The sequence below is a fragment of the Patella vulgata genome, chromosome 3, assembly GCF_932274485.2.
Source record: "Patella vulgata chromosome 3, xgPatVulg1.2, whole genome shotgun sequence".
Classification (NCBI taxonomy): Eukaryota; Metazoa; Mollusca; class Gastropoda; family Patellidae; genus Patella; species Patella vulgata.
The window spans coordinates 22,343,256-22,362,093 of NC_065881.2; the positions used below are offsets into that span (position 1 = coordinate 22,343,256).

At 34.0% G+C, this 18,838-nt stretch overlaps 3 protein-coding genes across 5 annotated transcripts in view; 1 reads left to right on the plus strand and 2 right to left on the minus strand.

Annotated features, from left to right (window-relative positions):
* LOC126816648 (alpha-1,6-mannosyl-glycoprotein 2-beta-N-acetylglucosaminyltransferase) overlaps positions 1-1,848 on the minus strand; it is a 59,623-nt gene extending 57,775 nt beyond the window's left edge. For both annotated transcript variants that reach the window (XM_050543351.2, XM_050543353.2), the window contains exon 1: positions 1,649-1,848. The gene's annotated coding sequence lies outside the window, so the exon portion shown is untranslated. The remainder of the gene's footprint in view (positions 1-1,648) is intronic.
* LOC126816650 (cyclin-D1-binding protein 1 homolog) lies at positions 1,425-18,834 on the plus strand. 2 transcript variants are annotated; one of them, XM_050543358.2, is made up of 10 exons: positions 1,425-1,595; positions 13,444-13,506; positions 14,135-14,214; positions 14,398-14,479; positions 14,898-14,988; positions 15,517-15,587; positions 16,151-16,227; positions 17,053-17,364; positions 18,287-18,333; positions 18,666-18,834. In XM_050543358.2, exons 3-10 carry the CDS (start codon positions 14,158-14,160, stop codon positions 18,772-18,774), a joined length of 846 nt encoding a protein of 281 aa, XP_050399315.1. In that variant the 5' UTR covers positions 1,425-1,595; positions 13,444-13,506; positions 14,135-14,157; the 3' UTR covers positions 18,775-18,834. The 2 variants fall into 2 exon arrangements, with proteins under 2 accessions (XP_050399315.1, XP_050399314.1); XM_050543357.1 differs by lacking the exon at positions 1,425-1,595 and adding an exon at positions 12,429-12,526.
* On the minus strand, positions 5,084-12,234 carry LOC126816651 (programmed cell death protein 5). The gene is made up of 5 exons (XM_050543359.1): positions 12,108-12,234; positions 10,627-10,738; positions 9,622-9,713; positions 9,059-9,130; positions 5,084-6,245 (listed from the first exon to the last, which is right to left on the minus strand). The coding sequence occupies exons 1-5, from the start codon at positions 12,168-12,170 to the stop codon at positions 6,201-6,203; spliced, it is 384 nt and encodes a 127-aa protein (XP_050399316.1). The 5' UTR covers positions 12,171-12,234; the 3' UTR covers positions 5,084-6,200.
* Positions 18,835-18,838: the final 4 nt, after the last annotated feature.

An 18,838-nucleotide genomic window follows, 5' to 3' on the forward strand; every position in this document is an offset into this window, starting at 1 on the left:
TTAGAACTAAAGTTATCGTGTCCCAAAGCATCAACCAATCAAATGGCTTATCTCTGCTTACCGTAAGCAGAAAATGCTCATCTTCGAACTCCATCAAGGCATTCACCTAATAAACACCTACACCAAGTTATTGTGTCCCAAAAAGTGTGACGACGGACAGACGGACGGACGGACAGACAGACAGACAGACGAACCCATTTTAATAGTCCCCTGCTTTTTTCGAAAGGCATGGGACAAAAATGAATCCAATATGAAAATCAATACTACACAAGGACGGATTTAAATAAGTGGGGTGACTCAAAGGGGATGTTTATATTAACATTAACTTTTAACAAACTTCACATCACATTACTGTACTAGAGTTGAAAGCAGATTAACCCAGACAGATTGACTGAACTTTATTTATTGTAAAACTTGGAAAACAAATTTCCAGTTATTTAAACATTACATGAGAGATTAGATAAAGTGCTGGCAGTTCTCATAGTTAATGTAAAGGGAATTTGCTGAAAATTTCAGTCAAATTGATCCAGTCTGAACAGAGAATTTAGCGACTGAATTTTAGGCCCAGTCTCGATCATCATTACTAAAGTTGGTACGATAAAAAACATAGTCTCAATTATCCATTATTTGATTTAATTATCAATGCGTGTTGAGCAGCAGATCGGATTCCAATCCAGTGAATATCGCAGGCTATGTCCCCCAAAAAGTGACATTCAAGTAAAGAAAAGGGGAATTTCGCAGACAGCATTAGAAAATATCTTAACCAACCATGATCGGACGTTGAAACATACTGAATGGCAATTTCATTGATTCCAGACCTTCGGGACTAAGTATTGTAATAATAATGCCTCGATATAAGCTATAATTCAACTTCATCAAGGGCATATGTGAGAATGATAAAAAAATTGCCTTTTGTATTCATGTAGTCCATTATTTGATTTAATTATCAATGCGTGTTGAGCAGCAGATCGGATTCCAATCCAGTGAATATCGCAGGCTAAGTCCCCCAAAAAGTGACATTCAAGTAAAGAAAAGGGGAATTTCGCAGACAGCATTAGAAAATATCTTAACCAACCATGATCGACCGTTGAAACATATTCAACTGAATGGCAATTTCATTGATTACAGACCTTCGGGACTAAGTATTGTAATAATAATGCATCGATATAAGCTATAATTCAACTTCATCAAGGGCATATGTGAGAATGATGAAAAAATTGCCTTTTGTATTCATGTAGTCACAGCTCACAGATAGATTACCTCCATCGCTTCGAGAGAGAAGAGTCAGAGTTTCAATCGGATAAATATTAAAACAAGCAGTGATTGAGTGAAGTTTATTTAGGAATAAAGGTAGCCTGATTATTTACAAAATTAGACAGGATCTAATAATTATTTTTAAAAAAAGCGTTTTAATTCACAGCAGTTAAACTGAAAAGGAAATGAGTACTACTAGTACTACATTAAAAAAATACAAAAACTGTAGTCTTAAAATTAAAAGAAACGGATTTATAAACTGTTGTCTCCCCGAGTCTGACACAGCGGAGTCAGTGCTGCGAGTCGAACGACAAGAGTGTGTTTATCGGTAACTAAACAAGGTAAGTATAGAACATTATACAAGGAATATAGAAAATAATTACTCAGTACTTACATGTACTTCTAATCAATACTTTGGTTACATGACTGGGTCGTTAAAAAGCTATTGCAAGTTGCCTAAACTTGAGAAACAGCGTCAAAATCGCCAAAGTATCTCTTCCCATCTCGAGACTGTCGCCATCTTTTTGACCAACCAAAGCGAGGCAGGGAGTTATTCTTCCTTTCAGGATTCAGGAATTTTGAGACTCACAGAACAGAGCGCGGTATATTTGATCGCGTCTTTTGTCTAATAAAGACACCTTTCATTCACCATATTATACTATCTGATGATTTTTTAACCTTTTTTTTTCACATCACGGTCATTCTTCTGTTCGTAGTTTTATTTTTAGAAATGGTCACTACAGACACAGTAGTCTTTACTTTAGAAGGCTAGCCAACTTGTAACTTCCGTCTTGACCCCAGCCAAAGTGGATGTTTTTTTGGTGGCAAGTTTTGATTACAAAAAAGTTACAGACCCGTTTAACTCCATTTCACCCCAATAATATTCTGAAACCAAATGCGACACATGGAATTTCGGCACGTTATTTTGCCGACTATAAAAGTATATGGTTTCCTTAAAAATAATATTTTTTGTCAATTTAATTAGAAAGTCCTATAGGCCTAGTATTTAGTATAGAATACAAGTGTAGTTTTCTTTTAGAATTCTATATAGAAAGTTCTAGAGATTTTTGGAGAGGACTGTGTCCCATTTTCTATTCTTATAGTATAGGATGAAATTCTATAGTAGTAGGCTTTGCTACAGAATTTTGGGGGCCCGTAGGGCATATCCAATATATAGTTTTTCCTACTGTTGTATAGGAATTGGGTCAAATACAGTTTTCTGTAGGAATGGGTTACTACCGGTACCGTATAGAATTCTATAGGTTTTTTATTAATTATTTGGGAAAAAATATAAATTTGGCCCATGTTTCTCTAAATTTATAAGCTTATTTTTCTCTCTGTAGATTAATTTAATTTCTGTTGATGATTCACCAGTTGGAACTATGACAAGTTTTGGTATAGATGACATATATATAGGGAAAAGACTATAGTGAAATGAAGTTATTTAAACAGGCATTATGTATAAGAGCTAAATCTGCCTATTGCAGGTCTTTCTTTGGGCCTTAAATGTTATATCTCAACAAGCCAACAGTGAGGCTTTAGCTCGAAATGTTAATCACTGAACTCAGTCAAGACATTCACCTAATGAACATCTACATCAAGTTTAAACATTCTACCTCAATCAAATGCAGTTGTTATAATATGTTCCAAAGTCTTGACCAATCAAATTGCTTATCTCTCCTTATCCCTAAGCAGAAAATTCTCATCATCGAACTTAGTCAAGGTAACAATATAATGAATCTATACTCGGAGTTTCATCACTCTCACTTAATTAAAACTAAAGTTATCGTGCCCCAAAGCATCAACCAATCAGATTGCTTATCTCTGCTTACCATAAGCAGACAATGTTTATCATCAAACTCCATCAAGGCATTCACCTAATGAACGCCTACACCAAGTTTGAACATTCTACCGCAATTAGAAGGAGAGTTATTGTGTTCCAAAATATCGACCAATCTAATTGCTTATCGCTCTGCTTACCCAGAGCAGAAAATGCTCATTATCGAACTTAGTCAAGTTATTGATGAGATAAAACTATACACAAAGTGTCCTCACTCTCACTTAATTAGAAAAGCTAGATCTTGATCTTAATCTTACATAATGCCCATTTCAATAACAAAATTACATAAATCTATCTAATTTAATATTATTGTAGAGAAAGTAATAAAATATACTTATTTTTTTGTCTTTAATCAAGTACTGTGAAAAGAATGCACAGTTGTCTACCACTCGCTTCAGTTTTAGTTGTTAAACACTGAATTTAAGGATTTAAAATTCTGCCAATGACCAAACAAATTTCTAAAGAGTAAATTGGCTGTTAATTAATTATATCTTCAACAAATTATATAATTTGAGTACAGAATCTGCTATAGATTTACTGGAATTTATTGGAGTGTGAGGTTGTGGATTTCTTAGAATGACAACATGTATCACTATTTCATTCATATTATATATAACATAGAACATTGAAAAAACATTATTTTAAGACTTCATTTTTTATTCCTGGTAAGCTTATTAATTTATAGTTTGTCATTTGGTATCACAATAAATTAAGGAAAACCAGTATACATGTAGAACATCCTGACCACAGCATCCAGAAAAGTTCTGCTGGAAACTATTTCATTTTTACAGAATCGACACATATAGAAGTGCATCACTAAATTCTATAGTAAACTATGATATTAGAAGATCTCCAAATTATGAAATCTGTAGTATAGAACATTGTTCCTATATTATTTTGTAGGAAACTAAAGTACCAGGTATTTCTTAAAATGGTTAAAATCTACAGAAAACTGTAGAATGCTTATCTGCTCAAAATCATATGTTTCATAGATAGTCACCCCATTCATGTTGGAATTGATCACAAAAGCCCTTTGGGTGTTATGTTTAACACTACCATGGATGGATATGTCCAAACAAGTTGCAGCGGTATCAAAGGCATGTAACTTCCACAGATTCAAATACAGATTCAACTAAACTGTTAGTGAACTCTTTAATCACATCTAGATTGGACTATTATAATTCATTACTTTACGGACTTCCAGCTTCTTCTCCTCGCTCACTACAAATGATACAAAACACTGCTGCATGTCTGATCACCAAAACAAGACCACGCAACCACATTACACCTGTGCTCAAATCCCTCCACCAGCTCCCCATAAACAGACATATTCAATATAAGATCTTATACAAATCAAAAGTGGAGAAAGACAACTCGATCAACATCAAAACACGACCTTATTGTTCCAAAAACTTTGAAAAGTGTCATGTGGTGATAGGGCATTTTCAGTGGCAGCACCCATCCAATGGAATAAACTCCCAGCAACATTAAAGGAAGCCAGAACATTAGAGTCCTTTAAATTATCCTTGAAGACTTACTTATTTAACTGTGAATACCAAATGTGACAGTGCAGCTCAGCGCCATCAAGTAGAACAGTTCTAGATGAGAGGCGTTATACAAATTCATTATTATTATTATATGTTTCTCAGGAAAATGTTTCTATGCTTTTCTGTTCATTCATTTTGTGTGCTCTTAAAGTTGATCAAAAATTTTGTTCAGACCTCCAGTCCTTCTGCTTTCATTTCTTTGATGCAATAATACATTTCTGTGTTTTCCATTAATAATGCAATTGAGGATGAGAGTGGCATTTTTGCCTGTACACAAAATTAAAATACTAAAATTGTGTTGGAATTTTTTTTTATAAAAGAGATTTCACCATATGAGCCAAGGGGGGCAACTCCAATATGATTAATCCGAACAGTATTGTTAAGGCAACAGCACAACAATTACACTCAACAAATTTTAATATCAATTGAAAAGAATATTACGCTAAATAAAAACATTTTATTGAGAGATATTTTATACATATATAAATACAGAATATCAGGATTTTAATGGAAGGTTATAAATGTACCGGTATATAGCTAAATTAAATATTGAAACATTTTTACCCACATTTTTCCATAATTATTTAAGAGTGATTTCAGATTCTCACCACAGATGCAACCTAACCCATCAATGACCCTTGTATCCTAACACAGGAATATCAATGGTAGACCTTTCCTATTTCATTTTGCTTAAGATACATGCACCTCCAAACCTCAAACATAGCAGACCTGTCATTAAAATTAATCTTTATGTTGTTCTATTAATCTTTTACAGGGAAACTAACACATGTGTTGCTCTGTGCTTATGGGGACTTTGAGGGTGTTCTGACAGTTTAATAAAAGAATTTTTTATTATATAAAGACCAAAGAATGATTACAATGGACATGGAGTATATTCATTTTAACCAAATATCATGTAATTAATCTTCTAAAATGGTTGTTGTTTTTGGTGAATACTTAAAAGGGTAACACAGATTTACATACTTCTATTCATACATATCGATGTATGAGTAAATTACGCAATACCAACGGTATAGATATCTCCATTATATTGTCACTCTTGGCATGACAAAGAAAGGTATCTTAGTTATACTGACGGTTTTTGAATTTCACTTCTTGACAGATACCACAAAGTTTGTATATAATTTTCATAAAAAGGGTTAACACAAAACAAATAATATTTTAGCTGACTATATCCAGCATGTATTTGCTTAGCATAAGGCAAATATGATACACCTTGAATCACAAAATCATGCACAATACACCACTTGTCTTGGTAAATATGGTAGTCCAACTGACAAACTTTTTCGATGAGAATATTAAAGTAAACAATGTATGATGAAGTCTTCAAGGTTTGTTGGGATAATAAATTCTCTATATTGGATGTGTATTAATGAATCAATTGTACATATCTTTAAAAAAAGCAAATCATACATTCAAATTGAACTGGCTTTGGTACTTAATATAAGCAAAAACAGTTCTTTATCCTCCCATTTTGATCTTTTTCATTTCACTGTTCTTTTTCAACATTTTTTTTTTTCATAATTTAAAACTTCAATTTAATCCTCATCTGAGTCATCCAGGCGCATTCTTCTTCTGTCAAACTGAAAATACAAACACAATTAACTAAAATAATTCACCATAAATTTATAAAACCAGTTAAAACATATATTATGCAAGAGCTAAATCTGCCTATTGTAGGTCTTTCTTTGAGCCTGAAATGTTATATAAACTATTAATTAGACATTTATTCACATGAAAAGGCCTAAATGAACATTCAATGCCATCTTATGTGTTGGATTTTCACTGGATTTGAAGCCGATAACCGAGATTCAAGACTATGTTTTTTATCGTACCAACATTAGTAATGATGATCGAGGCTATGCCTAAAATTCAAATGCTAATATCTCGGTTCAGAGTGGAGCAATTTTACTGAAATTTTCAGCATATTTCCTTTACAATATATAGTTTTTAAATATTATATGAGCTCTTTATTAAATCTTCCATAATGCCCCTTTAACAATATTACAACATGACAGAATCTTGCATAGACCTCTCTAAAGTGTCTTAATCCTCTACTTATTGGGGATGTGTCTTAACACATACAAAATATGCAGGGGGTAGAAATGTTTGTATAATTTCTGTATAATCAAATGTGAAAATATTTTCAGTTGTCTCGATCATTTATGTCAATTTTTACATTTCAGGATTTAATAAAAAAAAACACCTGAAAAATTTAAAAGTGTTATTATTATATGAGAACAAATATCATTAACAATTTAACACGATCTCTTGATATGAACAACACAAAATATAATATCATCAGAGTAACTATCACGAATTAAAAATAATAGCTTTGTCAAGTGTGGAAACATTCACGACGACTTTTACAAAATATAACTGTAACGGAGTAACTATCACCAATTGAAAAAATTGTTTTATTTATTATTTATCAGAAGTAAATATACACAATACCCAGTCCCCTCAAGAATTTAGTGCTAAAGGAAGAGGGAAATTAAAGTCTCTAACTCAATATCATCAAAAATCTTCAACATTGAAAACGCGAATAATTTGTCAATTCAAATCAACATTGGCTTTGTGATCTTACAGGGAAAAGATGGGGTTATGATATCCAATATTCAAGACAAAATAAACATTTTACCATTGGTACACGAATCATGTACCATAATGCGTTTCAGCGCCTTTTGGAACAGGGGACTCAAAGAACAGGGCTAGACATATTCCACAAGTCATGTCAAATGGTGACGCTATATTCTTATCTGGAGAGCATGCACAATAAATATCATCGGTGTAGACTGGAATAACCAGACGCTAAATACTGCTATTAATTGAGACTTCTGGCGTATTTCGCCGAACATAACTGATTAGAAATTACAGTAAAAACAGAAACGGTTGAATGTAAATCAGTTTATATACATTCACATTACATTATTATATGCATTGTGACCCATTTGTGTCAATTTTTAGGTCCCAAATATTAACGATTTAGCTCCTTTAAGTTCAGCTAATCCGCTGATTGAACATTATTGTGTTTCTTGTCTACATTACTGCTTGTCTTTGTATCATGGGTTCCATGTCAGCTATATACACCAGTCATGACTGAGGCCTATGGAAAATGACCGAAACTAGATATGACCACTTTGCACAACGGAAAAAAAGCATATTTTTCAAAACCCAATTTTCAAACATGGCTACGATCGACATTTGCCATGTAACTATAAAATTCTACATACAGGACAGAATATTGCACACATATAGAAGCCACACAATCTCGTGATTGATGTTATAGAGTTGTACACATAGCTGTCAACAGAGGATTATACTGGATGTTATGTTTGTAATTAATGATGACTGTCTGGTAGTAGAACAATAAAAGTTACTTGGTAGGTGGGAATCCTATCAATGACGAGAAGTGGTCCATTGTTAGTCATTCTCTATTCGAGCACCCATGTATTGCCGACATGTCATAAGAATTTTCTACAACAAAGTTGCTATACCTCACTTACAGTCACAGACAGTGTAAACATGATTATTCTGATCATCGAAAAAAAGGTGATCAGATATGAAGTATTGCTTTTCGAATCAAACCAACTGTTGTATTAAATAAAAACAGCATAGAAAACGTTTAAATCCTCAACAATTTATCGGGAGAAAAATGCATTAGAAAACGTATACATCAGCATTATTGTCTTGTAGGAATTGTAAAAATACAAGCTGGAGATTAGTAAATCTGTTCACCGAAAAATTAAGAAAATTATGTATTCCAGTGCTATTTTATAGAAATATTGATAATCCACATGTCATGTATATGTTTACTCTTATTATGCACGACCAACCATTCTAGGGGGTGCTAGTTTTGCTAACTGTGAAGTTAGTCTGTCATTCGAATTAGTTATTCAATATTTGAATTTATGTCACAATTCTGCAGTCCGTAATACCGTAAGAGATGGTCTAAAACCGATAAATGTGAGAAACATGCAGTGGATAATTATACATTTATCTTCATTTCGAACACATATGATCATGGTCAGTGTGTTTTCTATAGAGCATGTGGTAATATGTGTGAGCTACTGGACTGATTTTTCTTCGGCCAATCAAGCTCTTTATCTGTCTTTCACCAAGAAAAAAATTTCGATAATATAAGCTATTTAAATAGCCAAAAGGGAATATTTCATTTATAAATAATTATTGTAAGCTCTACTTATTTCTTACACCATGCTGACAAAACGGTATAGACACATGAATTCATGAAACCCTACAATAAATAAAAAAACCTCATGAAATATGAATTTAATTTGCAGATTTTTTTGCGTGCGTTATCAAAAATGACGGACAATGAAACTTTTCAAGTGGAAGCCTTGCTTTGTATTAATACACGCAGATGATGTATATTTACCTTAACAGTGGTTTTATTCTGTGTTTGTTCACTAACACGGGCTAAAAGTCCTATTAACTGATCTTCACCTAACTAAAAATAAATTTTTTTTTTATTAATATTTAATATAAAAGTAATATTTTTTAGTAGAACACTCATGTATGCTTATACATACATGTATACTGCTCGCATGTGGAAGGGAGATTGGTGAGAGCTAGTGCATTTATCGTGATCATTATGGAGTTATATCTAAGTGCTTTACAATATAGACTTAATACAGTTTTTTTTAAAAACAGAAATGTCTTTAGGTTAGATTTGCAGGAATTAAATGATACACTTTGCTTGAAGACTTTCGGTAGGTTGCTCCAGAGTCTTAGTTCATGGACATTAATAGCACACTGACTGTCCATAGTGTCTGTTGTAGCTTTGTACAGAGAGAATTGTAGTATCTATTAAATTGTGGTATCTTGGACTACAAAAGTAAAACATTACTCCATAATAAATATTCAAAAGGACAGACTAAAAATGAGCTTATTATCCACCTGTATGGCAGTAAAGAATATTTGAATAATTACGACATTTACCTTATTTTGAATTTGGCCTGTTCTAGCCATTTGAACTAACATACTTTCTACCATTTTAGCTTTTTCAGGTTTTGCTACAGCTATTGTATTTACTAAAAAAAGAAAATAATTGTCAATACTTCCTTGATACATTTAAAATACTGTGTTTGGAGAATAACACAAATAGAATATTTGTTTCTTGTAATGTATAGTTTTTCAAACTAGATGATACATCCTACTTTTCAGCACTGACTGGGCTGATGAAGACGGGCATGCTATGCAGTGTGCTATGAGGGAAATTTTTGCCCAGACAGTGGCACTACAGCCTACTCTTATATGAAATTCCAACCATCAATGGTTCTTTTATGTGCACACCAATGTGTACACGGAACCTCGGTTTTTCGACCGATCCTAACAATTAGAGACAAATGTCCTTGTCCGGCCTCCAGGCCTGCAGCAGTGACAAACTGACACGGGGGAAACAACATTGGATAATCCAGAGGAACTTTCTCGGCCAACAACGGGAGCAAGCGCGAGACCTCCAGGCTAATGAGCCAGCGTCTTACTACTGAGCTACCACACCTTCCTCTTGACATACAAATGTAGGCTAAAATGAAGCAGTGAATTGAGTTTGTCTCATATGTTATTTGAATTAGTACTGGGACAATCTTTATATGATTCAAGTTTCTTTTAATAATTTTTTTTTCATTTATGGCTTACTATATGTTGATACTGTCTTGATCTCCAGATCATTTTTTTTCCAAATTTCAGCCCACAAAAAAAAATCAACATATCAAAAGCAATGATAACTAGGCTGAAAGTTTCATTCTAAGCAACAATGACCCACGGTGGTTAAAAATGTATTTTATGATGAGAAATGCATTGAATTTTAGATATAAAAGTATAAATTTATAATGCATTTCAATGGAATCTAAATCATGATCATACTGTAGGGTTTTGGTTTTCCACAGAATAGTGCCAATCTAAGACATATATTTGATATTTGAAAAAAGAAATTCAGTTTACATCTAGTACGAGCCGATTGATCTAAAACTTGACTTAGGATGCTGTTTTTCATATCGGTCTGTTGTCTCTGTCTTTCTTGCTGCTCTTCAGCCGATGGACCTCCACCACCAGCCTGAAAAAAAATAATGGTTGAATGAGCTTAAAATACTTTATACGTGAACAATGAACACATGGCACAATTCCAAACCATTACATTGGTGCATGATTGTCGTATGTCTAATTGTCACCTTCATGTTAATGAAGTAGAGCAAATAGGGCAAAAACAAAAGAAAGCTTGAATGCAACAGAGACAACCAACAGCAATTTCCAATGTCAAATCTATATTGTCTTACATTTGCAATATTGCTCATCTTGAAGTACACCACGTCAAAACATAGTGACTCATCATAATTAAGCCATACTATACTTTTGTCCATTATATGCCAATATTTATGCATTGTGTTACCAGTAATCAAATTCAACCAAGAACTTTGACAAATAATTGTCAAAATAATGGGGTTTAACTGTGACTGGTAAGAACATGACTGCACAAACTACCTTGTGCTGAATTACTGCAGTTGCTATACGGATGTGTTATGATGTGCTTGTAGATTAGGTACCTCATCTCTCGACCTTGTATGTCTCCAAATGAGTGTGGATACTATATAGTTCTCTAAATAACAGCAGTGCATATGCAAACATGTACATCGCAACTGGTATGAATGAAATGTTGAAAGTCTGCGAAAAACAGTGCTTGATTAACTATAACCGATAAGTTTTGCAGTTATAATTTGTGTGGCTACACTGTGGGCTGGAAATATAGCCATTATCTTATTTTAAAGACGTTACACAGGCATTTTTATGATTAATCATAAATGAAATGAAATGAATTGCGGTTTATAACGTCCTACTGTTCTGCTCCTATACTGGGCTAATGAAGACGCGCCTACGCCATACAGTGTGCTATGAGAGAAATTTTGCCCGGGCAGCGGCACTACGGCCTGCTCTTATATCGAATTCCAACTGCCAAGGGATCTTTTACGTGCATGCCAATGTGTACACAGGACCTCGGTTATCGACCCATCTGAACAACTAGAAAGCTGTCCTTGTCAGCCCCTCCCGTCCTGCATCACAACAAAATGAATTTGAAAATTGAATGTAAAACTAATAAGACCAAATCGTATTCGTAACTAAACAAACCTAACCTATCACCACATGGTAAACATGGACTGGTGTACTTTTCTAACATGTTAAATTCGTTGCTCTCGTGCCTGGTTTAAATTTGCATGGCTAGGCCTAGTTACTTTACTAAAGTAACTAGGCTAGGCCTAAATAAAATATTCATTCAATCATTCATTCATTATTCATTCAATCATTGTGAGTGTGATGCACTGACCGACTCGTGCAGAGTCAACAACTCAAAAATGTGGAACATAAATTCAACAGCAGATTCAATTTATGAATAAACACATGTAAAACTAAATTAATATCTATAGATTTACCCCATACTGTTGCTGTAATTCTGCCATGCGGCGTGCTTTAATAGCTTCCAATTCGTCGTCCATGTTGTTTGATGATTGTTTGCAGTATGGTAATATAAAAATTCTAGAATACCAACTTAGATGTGAGGTAACGAAATCGAAGTTTTTAGCCTTTGAAATATATATTACGTCAAAAATTTTCGAAACTAGTAAAACTGTAAAACTTACTATATATTATACTAATTATAATAAATAATAAAAATTACAAAACATAACTTTTTTAAACATTATTTTTTATCCATTCCATTTAAAACATTTTCTTTGGAAGGAATTTTGCGTTCACTTCAGAAAGTAAACAAATATGGCTGCCTGTGGAGACCATGTGAATGTCTTGTGCAATTTTAAAGACAATTTACAGCTTGTATTGGAGCAAATACGCGGTATTTTAATAGAATTTATATTTCTAACGATGATTTATTAAGTTCAATTAAAATGTCAAACTCACATTTAGAAAATTCTCAGTAGAAACAACTGTCAATGACGCTCGCCCGGTACGTTCAGGAACCGCCTTGCTCAGTTACTGAATCCTTGTCGAAAAAGACCCCCCCCCCCCCAGTCAATTATTTTACTGGGCAACCTTTTATTGCTAAACGGTCGGGTGTCAGTCTCTGTGAACGCCTGAACAATGTAAATAAACATTTTAGTAAGAAAATAAGACCGACAAGGATTCAATGGGACAGTTCTTGAACGTACAGGGCGAGTGTATAATGAGAAATATGTTCAGAGCTGAACTACTGAATAGCCTATTATATAATATTGTCATTGATAATGTGAATTTTACTCTATTGTACTTTTGATTACATGTTAGCAACTGTGCAGACACCAAGGTAGATTCAATGTTATCCACTGCCTTGAGAATCAAATGACATCAATTTTTTATCAGGTCTAACTCAAGGAATGCACCCTATTGCAGACACTATTTTTGAGCCATACTTGACTAGTCAATCAAGCATGTTTAATTTAGAAAAAAGAATGTTGTTACTTGTTAATTAACATATGCTTTTCTCCGTAGTCATTGACTGTCTCTAGAAATGGTACTGTACCCCTACTCGTTTCCATTCCAATCTACCAGTTATAGCTAATAGATCACACTGGCATCTTTTGAATAAAAGCATTTTTCTTTATTCCAATAACAGATAATTGTTATTTATGTGTACATAATTTTCTAAAGAGTAAATCAACTTTATGGAAATAGTTTTAATAGTCATCAGCTACATTCCTATATCTACTCAGGCTTCTACTACTTGTGCTTGATCATGCCAATAATTTCTTTCAAATTTTATTTTTTACATTGCAGATGGAGAGTGTAAGAGAGATGAAAAACATGTTTTCAATGAATCAGAATACTGGGAAAATGTTGGTGAGAATATTACTGCAAGAATTGTTTTTTTGATTAAAATCACTCCAAAAGAGCTACCTATATTAAACAAACGTGTTTTATGATTAAAAGTAGGCCTACTTCACAAGATTAAGATATAAGTTGGTGACTGTTAATATGTGGTAGATCCACAAGACTCTTTACTGTATTTAACAAAATGGTGATCCCTGCCTTACGGTAAATCCATATATACTCCTATAATCCCTTTTCTCAATAAGCCATAAGAAACTACTGTGTCAGTTCCCTTTTCACAAAAATATAGTACTTGCCAGGGTAGCCTTTTTATATAACTACCGGTATATGTATATGTTAGATCCACATTTAAGTTTAATTTTGTCTCTGCTCATTTAAAGTTTAGAAGCAGGGGTCTTAATCGGCTGTTTTTTGTCAGCTTAAGCCGCTTGAAGTTCAATCAAGCCGATTGATAAAACAATGAACCGGCCACTATGGTATCATAAATCAATCTACTTTCGGCTAAATTACAACGGGTTAATTATTACTTATTAATTAAGAAGTCAGTCAACTTGCTTGTTGGCTACAATAACAGTCATACCTTTAGGTAAGTCATCAAACCTATCTATCTATTCATGGTTTTTGTATTCTTTTTTAGCCATTGTTTTTAAAGTTGTTCATATGGAAGCAACCAAGTTGTCTATGGTTTTTTCAACACCTCCACCACCATCACAAAAGGTATCCATCTACTCAGATATATATTTACTGAACTCATTTATACAAACTAGATTCAGGTTCAATCAGGTTCAGTTTGTTTTGCCTAAGTTCAAACTGAAAATTACACTGACATCAGATCAAAATAAAGACAGAAATTAATTTCATGAATTCAATCAATTATTTAAATGTTTGTTTTTTCTTTAGGAATGTGAAGCATTAATAAGTGGACTAGAAAAATCGGTTCTGGCTTTAGTTTCATCATATTATTCCTTACCTAAAACTCAAGGTAGGATTAACAAAATATTAAAAGGGCAATATCACTCTTAAAAGAAAATAGATATTCAAATTTAGATTTATGACTACATAAGTTATAAATTTTTATAAATGATAGCAATTATATTTAGCATAATCTCATACTTTGGAGCACATATTATATGAGTTGTATTTATGTAAATCTTGACAGACATGCAATTCTGAAATCGGCTATACAGGCTGTGTTTCGAAAGGCCATTGATCTTTTGTGCATTGAAAATGATGGAAAATGTTCCATAAAAACATGCAACCCTAATTCAGGTGTTAACGGTAATTCATTTTGCGGAAGAAGTACCAGTTTGACATAATATACTGTTATATCACTATTTCATTTTCTAAAATGTGTCATGGGAAATAACACAGTACATTTATTACTGTCTGTTGATTTGTAGGAATGACTCTCAGAAAGGAAATACAGAAAAATATTCAACAAATTATTGAAAGAATTCAGAATTTAGTTAAAAGTATAACAAAAGCCTGTGGGTAAGTAACAGAACTATTTTTTCTTGAAAATTGTATGTAATAGACAATGATCTGAACGGCAATACTATATACTGGAAAACAATGAAAAACACCGGAAAAACATTAAATACCGGAAAACACACTAATTACCGGAAAATACCCTAAATAGGTAACCCGGAGACTGGCACCCTAAATAGGTAACCCGGAGCCTGGTCCTCTGTGTGCCTGGGTTAGGATTAGGGTTAGGGTTAGTTTCCGGTTTATAGTATAGCCCTTCTCTGGGTTACCTATCCGGTATTTAGTGTGTTTTTCCGGTATTCAGTATAAAATGGTGTTTACCGGTAGTTTTCCGGTATATAGTATAGCCTGATCTGAATGACCCTAAAATTCGGAATACTAGGATCTCCAAGATAGGTCTGAATCTGGTTACATCCCTTTACTACAAAAATAAAGAATTAGAAGAGACAAACTCAAAGACAGAACCTGTTTTACTATTAATCTGCCCTAAATTTATATTCATGTATAATAGATTATTTTTGTATATTTTAGGTCAGCAGAACAGTTACAATCAACAGGCCAGGTGTGGGAAGAGATAGATAGGTTTGATGACTTAGCTAAAGGTATTTATATACATTTATCTTCCATCCTTTCAAGTGTCAGGCAGCCTTATTATCCAGATGTTAGGCCTGTCACAGATATGACCATGGGTAGGGTGCCCCAAAAATATCTCCAAATATTGATAATTATACCACTATATTCACATGTATAATTAGCCTTGCCTTAGTGTCTGGGTGCTGCAGTGGTTCAGCGCGTATGGAGCTGGTTCACTCCTGTTGTTTGCCCAAGAAAGTTCCCTAGGATTTACCGTTATCAGTGATGCAGGACAGAGGGCCTGGCAAGGATAGCACCAAGTTGTTAGTTTAGATGGGATGAAAAACTGTAAAAGAATCTTTGACAGTTGGAATTTAATTGCGGTATGGGCAAAATTACGCTCATAGCACACTGTATGGCATGTTTGTCCAACTTCATTGAGTGCAGAAAATTAGGACAATAAACTCTATTTCATTCATTCATTCTTTGATGCTCAATAAAATTAGACTGATTTTGCTAACCTACAAATTGTAGTTTGAGCATAAAATTTCCGATTTGATTCATTGTTTTTTTTTGAAAATATATTTTGTAGATAACAAACAAGCTACATTACTTGTTTTACAAGAGACTACTGAACTGGTGAAAGATGCTTCTCAAGAAATTGAACAGGTAGATATATAAATCATTATAATCTCTATTTTCTTATACCAAATGATTTATATATACTTGACTAGGATTACCTAACCATGACAGTTTACTTCATAGTATCCTACCACTGTTAATATACCTAACCTGACTGTTGAACCTTTGCATCCATTGGCCAGTATTTTGGCTTGGAGTCTTGTGTTCTTACCAGTGAAAGTATATGAATGTCTACAATTCTGTAACGACAGTAGATTTTGCATATTAATAAGGTGTTCCTTACCATAAATTAGTAGAATTAATACAGTGGGTAAGATTGACAAATTAACTTGGTTAGTAACAAGGGGTAGAGTGGACAACTTAACATATGCCCCAAGATAAAGATATTTAGTATACAATTACATGTATTAAAGTTTTATAGTCATTGACTAAACACTTCAAAGTACTGTAACTTTTGGAAATATCCTTATTTATATAGTCGAGGGGGGGGGGGGGTGGATGGCCGAATGGTTAGCACGTGCATGCTGTATCATAAAGCCTGTCATTGAGTCAACTGGCGTGGTTTCGAATCCCCGGTTGTACTTGACAACGAGTAGGGTCGCCTGTCCAAACTTGTGGGTTTTCTCTGGGTCCTCTGGTTTCCTCCCACTGCTAAAGACCCCTTAAAATAAAATTAAACCATATGTTAGTTCCGAAATGACCTAGTTTGTATCGAGTGGACGTTAAACCCCATCTCTCTCTCTTTATTTATATAGTCAGACATTCTTTTCTTTATGGCATTTACAAAAAGCTTAATGTTTCAAAAATTCTGATTTGTTGTTTATTTTTTTTTATGTGAAATGAATTTTCCAGGCTTTAGAAACAGAAGGTGACGATGATGTTTTAAATGAATTGTTAGATATGTCCGATGCAAGAAGTAATGAAAACACATGGTCTGAGGGTGAAAAAAACTTAATAACCATCAGTTTAGGTTTAATAAAAACTGTCAAATCAGCACTTAAAAAAACAAAAGAAGCAGTTAAAATTAATGGAAACTGTAACTCAGAAACCAACATAACCCAATTAGATGATTTAGCTGATTTTATGAAGAAATTAAGTCCGATTATAGATGATATGACAGTTGTTTTATATCCTCCTGTAGTTTCTTCATCAGTCAGGTCAAAGGTAGGAAAGAAAGAAATCTAATTACTGTATTTACTGGAATGTATTTCTGTATGTCCCTGGAAACTGTTATTTTTATGAGTGGATAGTTACGTCAGTGAAACAGGAGTGGCATCACAGTTTGATTAATTCCATTTGCAAATAATTATTTCCATTTATAATGTCACTTAGTGAGAGAAGGAGAGAGAAATGGGATTTAATGTCCACTCGACACAAACTAGGTCATTTCGGGACTAACATAATTTTATTTACATAATTCGCTTGTGCGTAGGGGTCTTTAGCAGTGTGAGGAAACCGGAGGACCCCGAGAAAACCCACGAGATTGGACAGGCGACCCTACTCCTTGCCACGTACAACCGGGGATTCGAAACCACGCCAGTCGACTCAATGACAGACTTTGTGATACAGCACGCGCACACTAACCATTCAGCCATCCAACCCCCCTGTCACTAAGTGACATAAGATGTGCAAATTATTGGCCACTGTCTTGAAGCTTTGAATTTATTTTGCTTTCGAATCCCCGGTTGTACGTGACAAGGAGTAGGATTGCCTGTCCAACCTCGTGGGTTTTCTCCGGTTTCCTCCTACTGGTCAAGGACCCCTATGTTAGTCCTGAAATGACCTAGTCTGTGTCGAGTGGACGTTAAACCCCCTTTCTTTATCTCTCTTGGATTTATTTATGTGATTAAACACAGGGTATGCAGTACACTCAGTAGAGTAAATCTGCTTATTTGGTGAAATAAAGTAGCAAATTATTGACTACATTTAGCGGAGATTATGGGCCAAAGAAAATGAAGATTAGCGGCAGATGAGACTAAGTGAGAATGTGTGTGTTTGGTGGGGGGGGGGGATGATTTTAAAGTGTAGCTATGAAATTGTTTGCTAATATGTTCCTACTTTTTAAAAATAATTTTACTATTACCAGGTGGATAGTTTGGGTTCCAGTCTTTCCAATATGCTTTTATTTTTAAAGTAAGTACAAGTTTTCTCAATTCCAAAAATAGTGAAAATCAAGTAACTATGGAGAAACTCAAGAAACACTGTGGCAAAAGTTCCCCAATAATATATACCCACATATCACTAGAACATGGTTGATGTGCTTGTTTACATCACTATTGCACCATATTATTATGGTAAGACTGACAACCAGGTTCCTGGCGACTCAGTTGCAATTCTGTAGCTTTCTAATTCCTTCTAAATATGGACTATGGTGTCATTTCTTTTCTGTAGCTGATTAAATCATTAATCAAGAACCTCCACAACTCCTCATTTCTCACACACTGTTGATTTTACATTTTTTCCAGAAATTCCCACCTTACTGTTGTGTCAGATGAGAAATGGATTGACTTTTTGTTGAAAGCTAAACAACACAATGTTGACAAGGTTTTAGAGGCATTAGAAGAGGTTTCTTGATTCAATTGCATGGACAAAATAAAGATTGTGATCAGTGCTAACCAGGAGACATTTATGATGCATT